The 22,553-nt window shown below is 32.3% G+C and overlaps 1 protein-coding gene and 3 pseudogenes across 1 annotated transcript; 2 read left to right on the top strand and 2 right to left on the bottom strand.

Annotated features, from left to right (window-relative positions):
* Nucleotides 1-1,060: 1,060 nt before the first annotated feature.
* Nucleotides 1,061-1,781, top strand: LOC147922964 (uncharacterized; the record flags this gene model as incomplete). The annotated part of the gene is made up of 2 exons (XM_087497857.1): nucleotides 1,061-1,337; nucleotides 1,435-1,781. Coding segments are annotated over 2 exons (624 nt in total), but the record flags the coding sequence as incomplete, so codon positions are not given.
* A 1,325-nt stretch (nucleotides 1,782-3,106) lies between these two features.
* LOC109130494 (uncharacterized) lies at nucleotides 3,107-6,827 on the top strand (annotated as a pseudogene).
* Nucleotides 6,828-10,343: 3,516 nt separating this feature from the next.
* LOC104761383 (major pollen allergen Ole e 10 pseudogene) lies at nucleotides 10,344-10,868 on the bottom strand (annotated as a pseudogene).
* Nucleotides 10,869-12,775: 1,907 nt separating this feature from the next.
* Nucleotides 12,776-13,274, bottom strand: LOC104761384 (major pollen allergen Ole e 10 pseudogene; annotated as a pseudogene).
* Between the last annotated feature and the right edge of the window lie 9,279 nt (nucleotides 13,275-22,553).

The raw sequence follows: 22,553 nt of genomic DNA on the forward strand, positions 1-22,553 counted from the left end.
CCTCATCTCTTCGATTTTTCTCTCAGACTCAACATATCTTTATATCAACCTTTTTGTTACGTATTGAGTAAAGAGAAAATTTTCTCAATTATGTGTTCGGTGGTTAGTTCATATCAACTAACCTTAACACTAAATCTCAATTATGTGTTCGGTTTTTCATAGCTTGCATAAACCATCGTGGTGAAATTATGTGTTCGGTGGGTCGAGTTGTAAGGAAGATGAGAGAGATAAGTAAAGAGATTTTTTTTTTCATAGAAACTTTAAATAAACAAAAGAATATTTTTTTAGAAAGATTTTATGAGAGATTTTACTAGATTAGGAAAAACAAATCAACAAGATTTTAAAAAACTTTCTAACAATCACCTAGAATTTTTCATTTTATACTTTCCATGATTTTATTTAAAGTCATTAAAATTCTCTTAAAATCTGAAACAAATACCCCCTCTTGAGGTTTTTAAAAAATCTCATGAAATCCTATGTTATTCAACTAAGATTTATATAAAATCATTTAAAATAATCCAGAATCTCTTGTTATTCAATCAATAGTTTATAAAACCAACTTAAAATCTCTTCTTATTCAAAATATCACAACATTTTTTAGAATGCTACTTTGAATGATTCTAGGAGACTTTTTTTCTTCTTTTTAGTTGAAAAATAATATTCTCAAATCATACCTTTTAACATGGAATTTTGAAGGATTTCGTCACTCAAAACTAGAAAGCTCCTTATCTTCTTCTTCTTCGTTCTAATGTCGAGAGGACCAGGTCGTTTAGTACACGTCGTTTAGCACAATTCGCTGATGCTCAGTCCAATCAAGCTTCTCTTGTCTCCTTTCACTCTTGCCTTTGACATCGCTGGCTCTGCACCTCGTGGCTTTGGCATCCCTGAATTCGTCTCAAAACTTTCTTATCTCTCTGTTTTTGTGAGTTGTTTTCTCTGTTCTTAGGTGTTGTAAAGAAACAAACCATCACCATCTCTATTATCTCTCTTTTCAGCCATAGAAACCATCATCACAATCAGTAAACTCTCTCTTTTCTCCCTCTAATTTGAAAAAATCTCTCATGTACTGCAATTTGCAGTCTGTGCAAGATACTTTTATCTTGTCGTCGTAAATCATTGTCGCCGTAAAAGCATACCGGATCAATCTCAGAAACCAGGTAATAACTCAGAGACAGAAGATGCAAAGGCTAAGTCTGGACCAGAACAACAACCTTGCTTGTATGTCAAAGTGAGTATGGAAGGTGCTCCTTACTTGAGAAAAATCGATCTCAAAACTTACAAAAGCTACCTTGAGCTCTCTTCTGCTCTTGAAAAGATGTTTAGCTGCTTCACCATTGGTAACGTTTTCTAGTCTCTCTTTCACTGAGATAAATATTGTGACTGATTTAGTGTGTAACTGTTTTCTTTTGGGTGTTTTTTTGGTTTTTTTTTCAGGTCAGTTTGGGTCTCATGGAGGGTGTGGCAGATATGGGTTAAACGAGAGTCGCTTGACTGATCTCTTGCGTGGTTCTGAGTCGGGTTTAAAAGACACACACCACTTACTAGCGTTTCCACATTTTCATATATATATATATATATATATATATATATATATATATATATTTATCTATACTACCGAACCTAATCCTCAGATTCCTTCTCTTTACGACTTCTATGTACAAAACGAAAGCGAAGATTCCCGAAAGGCTTACAGGGATTGCAGAGTAACTCTGATTTGCTTCATTATGTCTCAATTCTTCTGGAAACTCCAGCTTCTCTTGCTGAGGTTGCTCATTAACTAGCCAAAGTCGAGTAAATTTTGCCCATATTGTATCTTCACAAGGTAGCTTCTGTAGGGTATTAGTATGCTCTTTAGACCTGAGAGAATTTGAGATAGACAGTTTCAAGATATTTCCTCAAATGTAAACAGCAATTTTCAGACATCACAATTCAAGATTAATACCAGAATTTGTCGTCGTAAATCTCTCTCAAGTTTGCCTCTCTCTTTATCACGTTTGCTTCTCTCTCTCTTTGGAGTTTAGTGATTAATTAAGCTAAAAAAAAAATGCTGAAGCTGGAAGGTGGAAGCCTTGATGAACGTAAAAGACTTGGCAACATAAAAAACAGTGGCCCTGCAGCTTTTTAGCTTAATTACTCTGTTTTTGTTTTTGTTCTTATCTAGATCGACAGTAGTTCTTCACAAATAAGTGATTAATAAAAATCTACAGCAAAATATTTTAAAATCACACAAAGTTTACTATAAAATCTCATAGAATCTGATAGAATCACATTTCATTATCTAAAAGAAAAATAAAAATAAATCTAAAATATTAAAATCTTCTAAACATCTCCTAAATCTTACAAAATTCTAAAATATTAAAATATTCTAAAATCCTTAAAAAAACAAGTTGAATACCCCCTCTAAGTTTCTAGAAATTCTTATTTTATAACAAATACATAATATATTGTTAAAAAAATTAAGAGTCTCAAAATTATATACTACCATTGGACTTGCCCTAATGACCTTTTTGTAACCATATATAATAAGATTTTGTAATTTTTTATATTTTAAATTTTTGATATGTTCTATCTATATATACATTTTTAAAGTACATTTTGGTTATACCTTTAAATTATACTTATTTAAAAAACATATTTACAAAGTTAATCCTTATAAATTTGCACAAAACTCAATAATAAAAATATTGTAAGTCGTTGACCAAATCTATTCAGTTGTTAATGAATAAAAAATTGGACTTCAATGTCGATTTGTTAAGGAAATATAGCCAAAATCTTAATAATATTTTTTCCTTAATTATCTCTACAAAATTATAACTATTCAAATATTTAAATATTTTGCACCAAAAATAGAAACTAGAATATCTTTGATTCTTTTTGTAGTTTATTATTATTAATTGAAAATATTATACTTTACCCACATTTACCTTTTACATACAATCGTTATCAAAAAACCTAATCAAAACAAATAAATCACAATTTTTTTGGAAATATGATCAAAACTAATCATTTAACCTACTTGATCACCAAACCCAACGACATATATATATATATATATATATATACGTTGAAACAAAGTTAAACACACAGCACCTAAAGCGACAAACACATGGCTGTTTCATTTTACTATCTTAGAGACTTGAAGCCTTACATAGCCATATGGTGCGTTCAAGTAAAAATCCTGTATTCACTGTAAAAAAACAAAGAGGGAGACTCTTGAAAGAAGTCATACCATTAGTCTATAAAAAGTCAAATCACAGTACTTCCTAATGCAACTTCCGGTAATATGAGATCTATGATATTTTTCTATATTCTTGAGCTTAAGGCCTTTCTCTGAGATTGTGGATTTTAAGCATGTCTATAAGGTGCGCACTTTTGTCGGAATGGCTGCATATGTTCCTCCTGAATTTCTAAACTCCTCTCCAGCAACTTTCAGGTAAGAGTTTTATGTAAGACCAAATTTTGACCATTATGTGATGATATATGGACTTTTTGGTTTTGAAGTAGCCACTTAGTTAGAACAACTTTTCTTTAATTGGAAATAAACCAGGGTCATGTCTCGCTCATGTCAAAACAATGACTAAAAGGTACGACTTATTGTAACTCCAATTAAACTATAATAATTGGTCTCTTGATTTTAATATGCACTCTCCAAAGCAAAAGACTATCAAGAAGACCCATAAGGACGAAGAAGCTGGATTTAATATACAAGCAGATATGATTGTTGGATTTAGTGGAGTAAAGTAGTTGATTACCTTTAAAAATGGTTAAAAAGAATTATACAATGAAGTCCATATTCATCAACATGCAATTATTAGCTTTATAGAGTACAAGATAAGCCAAAACTAGGCCCGGCCCTTGACACATACTTATGATACATTTGTATGTGGCCTCAAAATAAAAACCCATTTTTTTTTTTTGTAAAGCTTAAGAAGGCTTGTTAGAGATCTAGATAAGGACCAACAGCTGGAAACCAATATATGTTTACAAGTACCGAAGTACAATCTTGAATCTTCGAGAGAAAACTAGAGAGCGTTTGGAGTAGAGTCGTAGAGAACAAGCTTTGATTTGGTATTGGTTTTTCTACTAGATTAATTGATTTTCAGATACAATCGTAAATGGCTGAATGATAACGATTGATTTAATATAAAAAACTTCCAAAATTGTTGTTTGATTTGATAGTTCTTACACATTTACAGTTAAGTTTCGTAACTTTTTTGTTTCTTTGCAATTCGTTGTGTAATATTCTTAAATTCACAGATTCACAGACTCATATTTTAATATATTTTCAATTTCAGAGAGATGAAATCGAGATTTGAGGATGGAGCTCCAAAGAAAAGAAAGAAGAAAAGAGAAGAAGAATTAACAAAATCTCTAGCCAATTCTATGTTCAGGTATTTGAAAAAACCAAAATCTCACAGTGACATAACAGCTGATGAACATTGTGAAACTTCTAAGCAAGGAGAACTTAATGAGGTTAGAATCCATAGTGAAGAGCAAGAAGCAAATAATAATAGGGTTGAGAAAGATGATGAGGATGTTGTTGGTAATCATGGAGATAGTGTGCCTTTCAACGAGGATTCTTTGGATCCTGCAAATTGGGGAAAAATTGATCAAATGTTGAGAGATTTTTTGGTTGGAAAAGGTCCTCTAGCACGACCGTATGAGGATTATAAGTTTCCCAAAAATGTCAATGGTAGACATTTTTCTCATAAACTCTACAAAAGGCCAATGAAGAACGGTGATAAACAAGATAGATGTTGGCTAATCTATTTAAAAAAGTCAGAGAAAATCTACTGTTTCTGTTGCAAGCTGTTTGCAGGGGAAAAGGATACTTCTCAATTGGCAAGAACATGATTCATGGATTGGAACAATGTTGCAGGAAGGCTTGGTCAACATGAACGTAGTCATGGTCACCTTGTGTGCATGAGCCAATGGATGGAATTGGAGTTGAGATTGAAAAAGGATATAACAATTGATAAGTCTGTCCAAGAAGAAATCAAGAAAGAGAAAAATCATTGGCGAGAAGTTTTATTGAGATTATTTGCACTAGTGAAGACTTTGGCTAAATGCAATATAGCTTTCCGTGGAAGCAATGATAAGATTGGTGAGAACAACAATGGGAATTTTCTTAGCTTTATTGAAATGTTTGGAGTTTTTGATCCAGTGATCAGGGAGCACATCAGACGTATCAAAGAGAAGAAAACTCAATACCATTATCTCAGTCACAAAATTCAGAATGAATTGATAGCAATGTTGGGATCAGAGATGAAGCTTATGATCATTAAGAAGATTCAAGAGGCAAAATATTTTTCAGTTATTCTGGATTGTACTCCCGATATTAGTCACAAAGAGCAAATGTCTCTTATCATTCGATGTGTGGATGTTTCTATGGATTTAGCTCAGGTATCAGAATATTTCATTCACTTTTTGGAGGTTGGTGATAAATCAGGAAAAGGGTTGTTTGATCTACTTTGTGATACATTGACTGATCTTAACTTGGACATTGATGATGTCCGAGGACAAGGCTACGACAATGGCTCAAATATGAAGGGGAAGCATAAAGGAGTACAAAAAGAATGCTTGATGTTAATCCAAGAGCATTTTATACGCCATGTGGTTGTCATAATCTGAATTTGGCACTTTGTGATATGGCTAAGTCATCTACTAAAGCGATTGATTTTTTTGGGATCATCCAACGTTTATATACATTGTTCTCGCCTTCTACTACTAGGTGGGATATATACAAGAAAATGGTAGGAGGTCCTACACTTAAACCCTTATCAGATACTCGTTGGGAAAGTCATCTTGAGAGCGTTAAAGCTATACGTTTTCAAGCTCCTGAAATCCGTGATGCTCTGTTTTTCTTGGTTGAAAACACAGAAGATCCTAAAACTCGGAGTGAGGCTGAGTGTCTTGCGATAAGTGAAACTCACGGAATTGGAGGATTTGAGTTTTTGTTTAGTATTGTTATATGGTATGATATTTTGGCTGCCGTGAATACTGTGAGCAAGACTTTGCAAAGTGAAGATATAGATATGGATGCAGCGACTACACAACTAAAAGGGTTAGTCTCTTTTTTTCAAAAGTATAGAGAAACGGGTTTTGAAGCAGCAAAAGTTGAAGCCACAAAAATTGCTGTTGAGATGGATATCGAACCCATCTTTCATGTTAAAAGGAAGCGCCCTATTAAAAAGAAAACCCATTTTGATGAAGAGCCAAGACAAGTTGATGATGAAAGTGTGGTTCTGAGCGAAGAGGGGAAGTTTAGAATCGAGTATTTCATCAAAATCATGGATCAAGCTCTAGTTTCTCTTCAAACAAGGTTAGACCAATTTCAAGAGTATGAGAAAACGTTTGGTTTCTTGTTTGATCTGAGAAAACTCAATTCAGCAACTGATGATAGCTTAAAGGAATCATGTATCAATCTTGAAGCTTCTCTTAAGCATGGAGAACGTTCAGATATTGATGGGATTGATTTATTCTTTGAAATCAAGGTCTTTCGAGAAGTTCTACCAGAAAATGTCAAAAGGACTGCTGAGGTATTAGAATTTTTGAGAAGGTTGAAAGACTGTTATCCAAATACATGAATTGCTTATAGAATTATGCTTACAATCCCGGTTTCAGTAGCCTCTGCAGAGCGAAGCTTTTCAAAGCTAAAGTTTATCAAGTCTTACTTAAGATCAACAATGTCACAAGATAGGTTGAATGGTTTGGCTATGTTATCGATTGAAAAAGACATGATCAAACACCTTGATTATGAAAAGTTGATGAATGACTTTGCAGAACGGAAAGCAACAAGGAGTATCTTCAAGAAGAAGTTTAAATAAGCTATCGTTTCTCTCATTCTCTGTTTTATGTTGGATTTTATGTTGAGAATTTTTTTTTTTTGGCAATGTGGTATTATTTTTTATATAAAGGCCTCAAATTTGGATTTCGTATTTGGCCACAAATATAACAGGACCGGCACTGGCTAAAACATACACTTTCCATTTCGAAAGTTATTATAGACCTCACGCAATTCCCAGGAAAAAAGAGTTAAAGTAAGGTAGAAAAATGGGAAACTTATCATAGTCTTGCATCTCATAAATACGAACAGAGGAAAAACATTTTTCAAGTTTCCACCATAACGAATCTCTACATTTTCAAAGACTCTTCACGAGCTCAACCACACACAGTTTTGTCTTCACCGCCGTTAGAATTCCTCCATAGTCATCGAAAAATTACTTATCTCACACCAATTCCGTCGATTACTCACCGATGGACACATGCATTACCTCATCTGTTGCAGAGACGATCAAACACCATTAGGTATTTTTTGGGATGAATCAGAGATGAAGGATGAAGAAACGTTGATTTGGGATGAAGGTGCGTCAAAAGGTTGGAAAAAGATGAAAACGGTTAATTGGGCTGTTCTTTTAGTATTATGGTTCATTATTGAGCTTTGTTTTAATGGGTTTGATTAAAAAAATTAAACTTAGTATAATTGTATATTTTAAATTCAATGTATCATGGGTTAAATCCTGAAAACATTATCATTATATATATACATATAGTTTTAATACTAAAACTAAAAACCTGTAAAATCTTACAAAATTATATATAAAATTTTTAAAAAATTTAAAACATTTACATTTTTAAATATTATTATTGATATCAACTTAATAAGAACTTTAAAATATTATGAATATGTAAATTTATAAAAAGTTCAAAATACTATAGAATGTGGTTAATATAGCAGGACGAGTTTCAAAAAAGATGGTTTGAAATGACATTAGTAGACATACGGGTTAAAATCTTCATTTTATGTTATGGTCAATACTATGAATATTAAAATATTTGACATATCAAATAAAGTTAATTCAACAAGATTGTGTAAAATAATTTAATCATTAGCAATATTGTGACTTAATCAAATAATAGCGTATAATTTACTTATAAACATAACAATAATTATTAAGTTTAAAAATATTAATATTTTTTAGTCCCATAAAAAGGATTAAAAACATAAGTATATTGAAATAACAACCTTTTAAGTTGATCTATCAATTTTGGAATGGCTTTTTTGGCAATTGTTTTTTTGGGATTGGATCAAATATTACATCCTGGACTTAGGCTTGCAAAATTTTAAGCAAAATAAAAAAAAAGGAAATATAGAGAAAGAAAAAAAAACCGGAGATTGTTGATTCATTCTAATGTTTCTTCGTTTCATATTCCACACGAAAACACATTCAAACTCATCTCCAATCGATTTGATGTCTCCAATTTCACATTTTGACATTCGTGTGAGGTGAGATGATATCAAGTAGAATTATTTATACTGGTGTGTAGAGTTTAGTGATAAAGGGTAGTAGTTAATGTAATCCTTGGTGACCAAGTAGAAGATCAATGTCTGATTCAATTTAGTCAATTTTAAAATCGATGATTTTAGAAACATTAAACGTGAGTCTCAATGGTAGTAATAACTAATAAGAAAGGCATTGATAATTTTCTTTCTTATTATGTCGTTGGGATATCCTGTAAAGTTTATTAAGGAATTTAACATTCAATAGTACAGGAAGGTGAAGTACTGTATATATAGCTAAGGTTGTTAACTGTTAAGGTAAGTTAAATTATTTGTCTTCTAATAATTTACCTTTGATTGAGATACAATTAAGAAGATCGTTTATATTACATTTATTAGACCGATTTTATGTAAATTTGTCTTAAGCATGTATGCAAAATTGGATGTGACTAAAACAAATGAAGGCCCATAAAAATAAGGACATCAATTATTATCAAACAGAGGCCCATAAAAATAATTAAGGATATCAATTATTATCAAACAGAGGCCCATAGGAACGGAAATCCGGCGAGAAGCTTCGGGAACAAACGATGCTCGATATGTGTGTCGATCAATGAACTTTGAGTGTCGGTCGATACAATGCAAGGACGGCGCGATTTGATCTAGGAGCGTCGATCAATACCATGTAGAGGTGTCGGTCGATGCAATTAGGGATTCCGTGTAATATTGAGCATGCGTCGGTCGATGCAGTGTTAGTGTCGGTCGATGCAGGCAAGTTTTGCGTCGATCGATGCAAGCTTGTGTCGGTCGATGCAACCCCAATTAGTGTCGGTCTATGCATTGGTTGGTGTCGGTCGATGCATGGGTTGGTGTCTGTCGATGCGGTTGCCCTGGTTTGTTGTTTGTTTGTTGATTGTTGTTTGATGGTTAGAGTTATCTCAATTGCTTGTGTGTATAGCCCAATAGATGGAAGGATTGTCTCACTGAGTGTTTATAAAATACTCATGCATCTTATATGTGTTGTGGTGCAGGTAAAGGCAAAGTGTGATCGTGGAATCAAGGCGATGAAGAGGAGGATGTTCTAGTGACTCATTGATTGTGGTCTGACTTCGGTTAGGTTGTTAGAGTTGGGTCATTAGAACATTGCTAGGTTGATGGTTTTATGTTTATGAATCTGCTGGATTGAATCCCTTGAATTATTGATTTAATATTTATAGGTTATTGGTTTGATGGTGTCGGTTTATGTTATCCGCTGTTGTGTCATTGTGGTTAGGTGGCTAGTGGGTACGAGACCACTAGTTGAGATTATTATTATTATTATTATTATTTAAAAAACGGGTCGGATCGTTTCAATTATCAATAGGACATGTGTAGTTTGATAAGAACCCTTTCATTTACATTATAATATGCAATTATTTTAAAATATTTTAGTTTGATCTTTAGTTACTAAAATAAATGAGAAAATAAATTAAATGATGGGATAATATAATTCATAAACATTTTAATATACATATATATATATATATAGTTAAATCTTTAAAGAGAATTTGTTAAAAATATTCTTTTTGAGATGCCTCTTTTTAAAAATACCCATTTTGTTTTGAACATTTTCCTTTTTGCTCTCTTTTATACAATTACAATATGTTAAATTAGTTTTTAGTATTTTCTTTTTATGCTTGGGTTCTCTATTTTACATTTAGGATATAGTTTTGATAGGATATGGTTTAGTATTTGAAATTTAGTATTTATAATTTAGTCATTTTATACATAGAAAATGGGTATTTTTTAAAAAGGACAAAATGAAAGTGTATTTTTTAAAAATGACATAGGAAAAGGGGTATTTTTGAAAATGCTCCATCTACAAAAGATGAACAATAGTGTATTTGGGTTTGATTTTTTTGAATTTAACTGAAATTATCAAAAATAAATAATTATAAGATTTAAGTTTAAAAGATGACACATGTCAAAATTCAAAATGAAGAGTGCCTATATGTCAACTTCTTAAAACATATGATTAAGAGGATTTTCCACTTAATTATATAAGATATATGTGATCGCTAAGAACATTGAAACTTCTGAAGATTTAATTTAATACAACAATTACATTAATTTTATCTTAGGGATGCAAACGTAATTTATAAGTTTTATAAAAAGTTCCTTTATTATTAAACTCAATGGATACATGTTCCCTGACTTGGGTCGGAATAAATAAGGTATCCGGAATGGTTAAAGTCACAAGCATTAACAGTGCGACCATGGCTCTGGTAGTACATATCCATGACAAACGACGCATGGTCTAGTAAAGTATTAGGATAATAACAATATCCACCGTATTGGATCGGTGAACAATCGACTTTTTCGCAAGCAAATTTAATGTTGGCTTGTAACTGCTCTGGTGTGGTTTCAGGCAACGCCACACACCATGGTTCAATACAAGTCACAACGGGGATGTGGTAGATCACAGCCGCAGATAGGATGATGAGGAGCGTCAAAAGTTGGGAAGACATTACAAATTATTTCCAGTTAGATAGTAATGAAGATATGTTTTTTTTGTGTGTATTGTCTTGTCAAAGTACATGTATATATAATAATAATATAGTAGAAGATTTTTCTAAGCAAGGCTGGGACACCAGTTCTCATAACTTTATGTGATTTTATTTGTTTTGGGAAAGAGATCAAAAGAGAGGAATTATAAGATAAGTAATAGATCAATAAATCATTCCATTAAATAAATTATATATGATATATTTCTCATTTTATATTAGCTAATATATATATGATCTTATCTAGTAGCTTTAAAATTTTTGTAAGATCTTTTGATATGTCATACTAACTTGCTATATTATAAAGATAACAAATCTATATAAAGCTTCCTTTTCAAAGTTAGTATTTCATATAATCGCGACATGTGTCAAAGTATATCGATAATATTTTGACACATGTGAAAATAAATTTTATTTAAAAATTATAGGAAAAAGTAAAAAATTCTAAAAATAAAAGGATTGCAATTAATATTTTTTAAAGTATATAAAAAAAAATAATTATTATATGACTAAATATTATAGTTAAGTTATCTATTAAATTACTAATTTTAATAGAAAAATATGTGAAATTAATAAGAAAAATGGTAATTTCACGGTCATATTCTCCACAGGATCCTAAATCTATTACCGTCAACTTTTTTTTAGCTCAGTTTTTACTCATTTTATCTTCTTTTCAATTAGATATGACCACTACAAGGAATATGTGTATTCTTAGCACACGAAAACGCTATTATATCGTTTTGATAGCGATTTCGTAAACGCTGTCTTTGTCGGTGCTATCTTAAAGGGAGCACATACAATAACGCTTTTTCCCTATGCTATTAATTATCGCTCTATATTAGCGCCATATTATCGTTATATTAAAATTATTAGTAGCGTTATTTATTTGTCATATTATAATTAATAGTAGCTGTATATTTGTACTATGGTTTTGTCAAGTATAGCTATATATTGTTGCTATAATATATTTCTCACATTTGGCTATGCTCTAAAATCTATATATATATATATATATATATATATATATATATATATATAGCAAGAAATAAATTTATATGAACTTTATACATAGAAGACTCAAAATGCCATACATATCATTTCTAAATCCGAACATTGCAACAAATGTCTCAAAATGAAAATAGCAAAAAAAAATGGTATTTTTAAAAAGGGGTATATCAAAAAGGGTATTTCTAACAAATTCTCAAAAAAATACATTAATATGACATGTGTAGTTTGATAAAAACTATTTCATATACATTACAATATGCATTTATTTTTTTAAAAAATTAGTTTGATATTTGGTTATTAAAATAAATGATAAAAAGGACAAAATAAAATGCTGGAATAATATTATTCATATAAATTTTTAATATAAAATTATAATTAAACCTATTAAATATGGATAATAGTGTACTTGGATTTGATTTGTTTGACTTTAACTAAAGTTAACAAAAATAAATTATTATAAAATTTAAATTTAAAATATGACACATGTCAAAAGAAAGAGTGTCTATGTGTCAACATCTTAGAGCATGTGATTAGAGAGGATTCTCTACTTTATTATAAAAATATTATTAATAGAACATGTGTAGTTCGATAATAAACCTTTCATTTACATTACAATATGCAATTATATTAAAATTTAATTAGTTTGATCTTTGGTTATTAAAATAAATGAGAAAAACGAAAAAATAAAATGCTGGAATTTTATATTATTCATATACATTTCTAATATAAATTTATAATTAAATCCATAAAAGATGGATAACCGTGTATTTGAGGTTGGTTTAAATTTAACTGAAATTAACAAAAATAAATAATTATAAGATTTAAGTTTAAAAGATGACACATGTCAAAATTCAAAATGAAGAGTGCCTATGTGTCAACTTCTTAAAACATATGATTAAGAGGATTTTCCACTTAATTATATAAGATATATGTGATCGCTAAGAACATTGAAACTTCTGAAGATTTAATTTAATACAACAATTACATTAATTTTATCTTAGGGATGCAAACGTAATTTATAAGTTTTATAAAAAGTTCCTTTATTATTAAACTCAATGGATACATGTTCCCTGACTTGGGTCGGAATAAATAAGGTATCCGGAATGGTTAAAGTCACAAGCATTAACAGTGCGACCATGGCTCTGGTAGTACATATCCATGACAAACGACGCATGGTCTAGTAAAGTATTAGGATAATAACAATATCCACCGTATTGGATCGGTGAACAATCGACTTTTTCGCAAGCAAATTTAATGTTGGCTTGTAACTGCTCTGGTGTGGTTTCAGGCAACGCCACACACCATGGTTCAATACAAGTCACAACGGGGATGTGGTAGATCACAGCCGCAGATAGGATGACGAGGAGCGTCAAAAGTTGGGAAGACATTACAAATTATTTCCAGTTAGATAGTAATCAAGATATGTTTTTTTTTTGTGTATTGTCTTGTCAAAGTACATGTATATATAATAATAATATAGTAGAAGATTTTTCTAAGCAAGGCTGGGACACCAGTTCTCATAACTTTATGTGATTTTATTTGTTTTGGGAAAGAGATCAAAAGAGAGGAATTATAAGATAAGTCATAAATCAATGAATCATTCCATTAAATAAATTATATATGATATATTTCTCATTTTATATTAGCTAATATATATATGATCTTATCTAGTAGCTTTAAAATTTTTGTAAGATCTTTTGCTATGTCATACTAACTTGCTATATTATAAAGATAACATCTTATTATATAAACTTTAGTTCTTAAAGTTAGTAACTCACTAGATCGTGACATGTGTCAGTTTTATCGATTAAATATCAAGTTGAAAAATTCACCAGATCTTGACACGTGTCAATTTTAACGATTAAATATCAAACTAGATCGTGACACGTTTTAGTTTCACGATCAAAATTAAAAACTCACCGGATCGTGATAAGTATCAATTTTAACGATTAAATATCAAAGTTGGTAACTCATCAGATCGTGACATGTGTTAATTTTAATGATCATAAATCACAGTTTTCAAGCTTGGCAAAACAAAGAATAAGATAATTGTAATATTATTATATTAATTTTTTTTGTTAATCCTAAAAAGAATATAATTATAAATACACCCTCTATATCTTATTATATAAAGTATGGTTTCAAAAGTTACTAATTCATAAGATCGCGACATGTGTCAAAATCTTATTATGTTGTAGATTATTAAAATAATAATTTTAAAAATTATATTAAATTATACAATTTTGTAATTTTAAAGAAAAAGGAATCGTCTACGTTATATTGAATTTCTTGGCCTAATCTTAAAATATATATATATATATATATATATATATATATATATATATATTTATCCTAAAATTTTTACAATAATTAACTTATACAAAACAATCCTATGTTATATTAAATTCCTTGCCTAATATTAAAAGAAAAAGAATTCAAATATAAAGATATGTATTCTCTCAGATCTTTGTCATATATATAGAGAGGAATACGTCATTCCAATGTATCAAACTGAATTAGAATTTTCAAACATGAGCACTACAAATGGAAACCAAAACTGTGAAAATAATGAAAAGTCAGCCAAGAAAAGGAATAGAACCATTATGAATAATAATCAGATTGTTATGATGGAAAAGGCGCTTACCGATGAACCTCATATGCGACTGAAACTAGCTACACTTCAGGCAATGGTCGACAAACTAAATCAATACGTAAGTATAAAACTCAGATTCAGCTTCACATACATATTTTTTTCATAATTGACTAATATTATTTAACAAAATATAGAGACTCCAGCTTACAACTATGCAGCTAAGAAAATGGTAACAACTTTTAATTTTTAACTTTTTCTCTTTTTGTCGAAACATTTTCATCTAACAAAAATATATATTTCAGGATTTATTACAAACAATAAAAAGAAGTTAAAACTAGCAAACATTTGAACCATCAAATTTAACCACATATATCTTGCAAGCGAATCTAACAGATATCTTACGCTTATTATATTATATGTGTTTTTTTCAATTAGATTTTGACATGTATAAACAAAAAAACAATTTATTAAGCATGTATATTATTGCAAGAAATAGTGAATAACAAATCTAAAAAAATAACATAAATTATGTCAAAAGAATCATTATTTTTGAAACATAATAGGAACAACTAATTAAGAAAATAACATTATATATACATAAAATTTACATGTTTATATCAAAAGCTTTTATCTTTGATTTTTTTCTGATATAATTTTGCAAATCTATTTTGGGTCTTTTATTTGTGTGGGTTCTTCAATGGAAGCTATTAGACTCAATGAAATGGAATCAAAGTATATAAAGCCCGCTAAATTAATCGAGGATGGAGACACTGATGGAGGTTCCAAAAGTAATTCTACAGTTAGTAGCGTTATAAGTTTTAAAGATTCGGATAGAAATAAGTTGAGAACTTACGATTCGAGAATATTTAAGATGAGGTCATAGTTCTAAGTAGTTTTGATACAATGCGATACTCCTGAGGAGTAAATAAGGCATCGATCCTTAACGTGATTATGACATAAATCATGTTTTGGATTGTTTATAAAGTTTTTATTTTGTATATATGAATTATCTAAGGCTTTATATATACCATCATGATTATAATATTCAAATTTTTATTTTTATTATGTGATATTACCTTTCTTTCAATTTCTCAACTTTAATTGGGTTGATCATAAAATCATTATAATAGAGTAGATAATTTTCACCAGTTTTTCATCCAAAATATCTTTGGAGCAAAAAAAATTAATGGTTAAAGAAATTATGTCACAATACAATTTTAGTAATTATAAGAACTATAATTATACCAAGCAACATATAATTTGTCTAAAAGACATTTTATAAGTGGTGATAAAGAACATACTTTAACAATAAAATAATTTAGGGTTTAAGAGCATATTTTTAATGGTGAAACATACCGTAAAATTGTATGTGGGTTACTACATTGTATGTTGCTTTGATGAATTCTTTGTATGTAAATTATTTTGTAATAAGTTGTGAAACGTTTTTGAAATTTAACAGTAATAATATTTTTAATGATGAGTATTTGGCAAAAGTTTTGGTATGGGTACAATTTAGCTTTAGATTATTATAATAATTGTTATAATATATTAAAAATATAAAAATATAAATAAGTGTATGACGGTAAATACAAATATGATTTTGATGGGGTATAATTTAGCTTTAGATTATTGTAATAATTGTTATAATATATAGATATATAAATAAATGTATGAAGGTAAATACAAATATGATTTTTTCTCTAATTATTTATATATTTACTTCAAGAAATAATATTTCTTTTATATTTAAAAAAAAATTGTTTAGGATTTAAGATTTAATCTCTTCAACAATCTCAATACCCGCACATCGTGCGGGCCTTTATGTAGTATCTATATAAAGCTTGGTTTTCAAAGTTAGTAATTCATAATCGCGACATGTGTCAAAGTATATCGATAATATTTTGACACATGTGAAAATAAAATTTATTTTAAAATTATAGAAAAAAATTAAAAAAATTATAAAAAAAGGATTGCAATTAATATTTTTTTGAAGTGTATAAAATAAAAATTAATCTATTATATGACTAAATATTATAGTTAAGTCATCTATTAAATTACTAATTTTAATAGAAAATTATGTGCAATTTAATTGTAATTATTATTTGTTATAAACATATAGTAAAAGAAGTTTATACAGAAAGTGATTAAAATATACAAAATTTGATGTGTAAAAATTAGTAATTAACATAATATAGGAAAATTCTGAAAAAAAAAATGTAATTTTCAATCGGTGAATGATTTGATTGTGTGTTCAATATTATTCTATATAATTACATGTATGATTTAACTTAATTTTCAAAATTTTCTATTTTAAATATTTAATGAATTTAATATTTTTTTGATCATAATCCGGAAATATCTAAGATTTAATCTAGTATGTAATCATTGCATGCTAATGAAGATGTATTGTTTCACTGTATTATATAATGGTACTAGCAAGACATAACTACAACAATTTGATAGCTTTTTTCACTTGAAATTAGCAGATTAAATTGCTTAAAATATGCATCAAAGTCAAAAAAAATTTAAGCCTCGTAACAATTTAAAAGGTAAAGCATTTAAATTCCAAGATGATATATTTAACTTATTACATAAGTAATTTATTACATATATGCTTCTTCTTCATAGGAATATGAGTTGATGACAACGTCCATCCTCATCCTCATCGAAGCCATTCACGTAAGAGTCATCACCCTCAGCCAAGCCATTCTCATCATGCTCAGCAAAGCCATTCTCATAATCTTCATACGAGATCAGCCTTCTTTAGACCATCCACTTCTTCAAAATCACGTAATTCAGGCATATATATATATATATATATATATATATATATATATAATGTTAGTTATTGAAAGTATAAAGCCTCAAGCCCAAGCTGCAAATGCCTCTCAAGGCCCATATGGTCAAAAGTCATCATCCTCTCAACATAAGAGGACAAATGGTCCTGCTTTGCAACAAGGTGGTCCTGCTCTGCATCAGATTCCCTTCTCCGGAACATTGACCGACAACTTCACAACCGGTGCAGAGCATGAAGAAAGCTATACCAACTTGCTGCTCCCCTATTGTACTGGCTAACCAATTCAATGATATCTCAGCTGAGGTGTGCGGCTAGATGTTAGCCAAGTGGACTTCAATCCTACCCTAAGATAGAACTCTAAAATGTTCTGTTTGCTAATATATAAGCTCACTATATCCATTGTAAAGTTTCTTGAGATTGAATTAATAAAATAAAGTATTATTCAGTAAAACTCTCCTATTCTATATTATTCACATGGTATCAGAGCTCTCTTAAAACCTAACCGGTGCTGTCATGGCAGAGGGTCCTGGTCATTACCCGTTATCGTCGTTTCTCCATGTAGCTAGCTCAGTCATAATAAAACTGAGTGATAGCAATTATCTCCTGTGGAAAACACAGTTTGAGTCTCTTCTCCGCTGTCAGAAACTTCTCGGTTTTGTTCATGGAAGCATTGTCAAACCTCCGGCGACTATTGTCACTAACGTCGTCGAAGCTCCAAATCGGGAGCATGAAGCTTGTATCTATACAGACGAGCTCATAAAGTCATGGATCTTTGGTACTCTCACTGAAGAAGTGTTGGGACTAGTTCATGCCTTGTCTACATCTCAAGATGTCTGGTTGTCTCTTGCTGGAAACTTCCACAAAAGCTCTGTTTCTCGCGATTTTGACCTTCGACGCCGATTGCAGCTCCTGAACATCAAGGTTAGAAACTTTACTACGTATTGCCGTGAGTTTCGAGCTGTGTGTGACAACTTGAGCTCCATTGGCAAACCAGTTGATGAGAATATGAAGATCTTCACCTTTCCCAATAACTACCGTTCTTCAAAGCTCGATGTCTCGCACACCATCCCCAATGTTCAATGATGTTGTCTTGGAGATTTCTGGATTTGATTCGAAGCTACAGTCGTACAAGACTCAATCTGATGTATCACCACATCTTGATTTCCAAACTCAGAGAGGCGGCTATCATGGTTCTGGACAGAGGGGTCGTGGAGGTCATCGAGGACAAGGAGGATACTCAACCCGGGGCAGAGGATTTTCCCAACAAGTTAACTCCTCTGGTTGGAACCCGAATTAGTCTGGTACTCCTCTAATCCTCGACATGTATGTCAGATTTGTGGTCGTGTTGGCCATGTTGCCCTTAAATGTTGGAACCGGTTTGATACTTCATACCAAAGTGATGATGTTCCACAAGCCCTTGCTGCGTTACAAGTTTCAGACACTAGTGGTCGAGAGTGGTTGACTGACTCTGGAGCTACTGCTCATATCACTCCAACAGTGGACTCTCTTCAATCTGCGACACCTTACAATGGTCCTGAAAATGTGATGGTTGCTGATGGTACACATCAACCGATCACACATGTTGGATCTACCACTCTTACCACAACCGCATGTAGTATTCCCCTCTGTGATGTTCTTGTATGTCCGTCTATGCACAAATATTTGCTCTCGGTTTCAAAGTTGTGTGATGATTACCCTTGTGGTGTAATCTTTGATTCTAATGTTGTATATATTATTGACTAACAAACTCAGAAGGTTGTGACAAGAGGCCGCATAATGAAGGGCTCTATGTGTTGAAGAATCCAGAGTTTGTTGCTTTTTATTCAAATCGACAAGTTGCTGCAAGTGATATGGTGTGGTATCAGCGTCTTGGTCATGCAAACTTTCAGGTTCTTCAACTTCTACAAACCAGCAAGGCAATTTCAATCAATAAGAGCAGCACTACTTCCGTTTGTGAACCTTGCCAAATGGGAAAGAGTTGTCAGCTTCCTTTTTATTCTTCTACTTCAAATGTTATGAACCCTCTTGATCAACTTCATTATGATCTTTGGGTTTCTTCCCCAGTTGTATCCATTCAAGGTTTCCGTTATTTATGCTGTTTTTGTGGATGAGTTTTCTCGATACTCTTGGATATTTCCTCTCAAAGTAAAGTCGGATTTCTGTGATGTGTTTATTGGTTTCCAAAACAAATTGAGAATCAATTTAGTAGAAAGATCAAAGTCTTTCAAAGCGATGGTGGTGGTGAGTTCATTAGTAGTCGCTTTCGAACACACTTACAGAATCACGGTATTCATCATCAAATGTCGTGTCCATCCACGCCACAACAAAATGGCATAGCCGAACGAAGACATCGATATTTAATTGAGCTTGGTCTGTTGATGCTGTTTCATAGCAAAATGACTCTTAAATATTGGGTTGAGGCATTCTATTCTGCCAACTTTATAGGCAATTTGCTTCCATCCAAGGTATTGAATCAGCAGAGTCCACCTGAGGTGTTATTCATGAAGAAACCGGATTATTTTGTTCTCCGTGTATTTGGTGCTGCATGTTACCCCTGTCTTCGCCCATTCACACAACATAAGTTCGATCCTCGCTCTCTCCAATGTGTTTTTCTAGGCTATCATCCTCAGTACAAAGGCTATAGGTGTCTCTACCCACCAACTGGTCATGTCTACATTAGTCGGCATGCCATCTTTGATGAATCATGTTTTTCCTTCATGGATAAGTATAGAGAGCTGGTTACAGAACATAAAACTTGTCTACTTGGGGCTTGGCAGTCTACTGATGCTCAATTTCGAACATTCCGGTTATTCCAGCGCAACCTACAACAAGTAATCCATTGTCACTTGATTGTGTGGTGGAGTACCCTCAAGATGACATAACCTGTCCATCACCGAGTCATGCAGTGTCACCCTCAGGAGATGATTCCACTCTCACAACAGAGGACATTCAATCTTCTTTCTCCCACTACAGATACGGATCACACCACGACAACCTCATCACTTCATCCAATGAATACACGGTCTAAAGCTTGCATTCACAAACTAAATCCAAGGTATGCTCTTGTGGCTAGTAAAACAATTTCGTCTCTTCCGACAATTGTAGTAGAGGCTCTGGCTCATCCGGGATGGAGACAAGCTATGTTAGATGAGCTTGACTCCATTTATAAGAATCATACATGGTCCTTGATTCCAGCTACGGATGAGATGAATATTTTGGGGTGTCGATGGGTTTTCACCGTTAAACTTAATGCTGATGGCACGGTGAATAAGCTTAAGGCGCGCCTTGTTGCCAAAGGTTTCAACCAAGAACTTGGGGTTGACTTTAATGAGACTTATAGTCCGGTTGTTTGAACCTCTACCATCAGGATTGTGCTTACCGTTGCCACGACGAAGAACTGGGCTATTACTCAACTTTATGTGAAGAATGCGTTTCTTCACAGTGACTTACAAGAACAGGTGTATATGATTCAGCCACCGGGTTTCGAAGATGTTGCTTACCCGAATCATGTCTGCTCTTTGCGAAAGGCTCTCTATGGCTTGAAGCAAGCCCCTCGTGCTTGGTATGACAAGTTTAGCGACTATCTCTTGGAGTTTTGGTTTTGTCTGCAGCAAAGTGGATTCGTCGTTGTTCACCTATCATCATAATGGTAACATCCTGGTCCTTTTGCTATATGTCGATGACATACTTCTCACTGGATCCAATCCTACGTTATTTAAGTCTCTCATTGCGGAGCTCAAATCTCGCTTTGCAATGAAATATTTATCTAACTTGCACTATTTCCTTGGCATCCAAGCAAAGTCTCATCCTCAAGGTCTGTTTCTTCATCAAACTAAATACACTGAAGAAATCCTTCACCATGCTAATATGTCCAACTATAATTCATGTCACACACCACTTCCCTTGCGACTTGATCACGTCTTTCAGGACAAACGATTGTTCTCTGAGCCATCTTACTTTCGGAGTCTCGCTGGGAAGCTTCAGTACCTGCCAATTACGCGTCCTGATATCCAATTTGCAGTCAACTTCATTTGCCAGCGGATGCACTCTCCTACAGTCTCTGACTTTGGTCTCCTCAAATGCATCCTTCGTTATCTTCGTGGCACGTCTGCAATGGGTTTGCATATTTCTAGGAGCACAAATCTCTTTATTGTTTCCTATAGTGACAGTGACTATGCGGGTTGTAAGGATACCCATCGTTCAACATCTGGTTTTTGTGTCTTGTTGGGATCAAATGTTATTTCTTGGTCGGCTAAGAGACAACCAACTGTGTCACGGTCCTCTACTGAAGCTGAATACCGAGCTCTTGCTGCTACTGCCTCTGAACTCACTTGGATTTCCTCTGTTCTGCAAGATTAATTTGGGAATCTCTCAATCTCATCCAGCAGTCCTTCGTTGCGATAATCTCTCTGCAGTTTATCTCTCCGCTAATCCGGTTCTTCATAACCGTTCTAAACACTTTGACGTTGATTATCATTATATTCGTGAACGTGTTGCACTTGGTGTCCTGGAGGTCCAACAAATTTCAGCTGACAGCAGCTTGCAGATATGTTTACCAAATCCTTGGCTCAACGACCTTTTCAACATCTGCGCAACAAACTGAATGTTCGAGTCTCTCCCACACTCAGTTTGCAGGGGCATGAAAGTATAAAGCCTCAAGCCCAAGCTGCAAAGGCCTCTCACGGCCCATATGGTCAAAATTCATCATCCTCTCAACATAAGAGGACAAATGGTCCTGCTCTGCAACAAGGGGGTCCTGCTCTGCATCAGAGTCCTTCTCCGAAACATCGGCCGACAACTTCACAACCGGTGCAGAGCATGACGAAAGCTATACCAACTTGTTGCTCCCCTATTGTACTGGCTAACCAATTCAATGCTATCTCAGCAGAGGTGTGCGGCTAGATGTTAGCCAAGTGGACTTCAATCCTACCCTAAGATAGAACTCTAGAATGTTATGTTTGCTAATATATAAGCTCACTATATCCATTGTAAAGTTTCTTGAGATCGAATTAATAAAAGAAAGTATTATTCAGTAAAACTCCCATGTTCTATTTTATTCATAGTTATAAACACAGTTTTTATTTTTAATTTCTTTTTTTACAGAATATTTCTTTTTACTTAATGAGATGTCTCTTTTTTGTAAGCACTAATTAAATTTAAACATGTGTTTTAAACAAATTATTAATCTGATTTTTTTTTTGAACAATAATTCAGGATACACCAACAAATTTTCTAAATATGGCAAAAAGTGAAGATGAAATTAACTGGCAAATATAGCATAATACTGGAATGCAGTGTTCCGAGGCGACGATTCTGATACGAAAAGTGGCT

The sequence above is a fragment of the Camelina sativa genome, chromosome 18 (assembly GCF_030686135.1).
Source record: "Camelina sativa cultivar CO46 ecotype springtype chromosome 18, ASM3068613v1".
Taxonomy (NCBI): domain Eukaryota; kingdom Viridiplantae; phylum Streptophyta; class Magnoliopsida; order Brassicales; family Brassicaceae; genus Camelina; species Camelina sativa.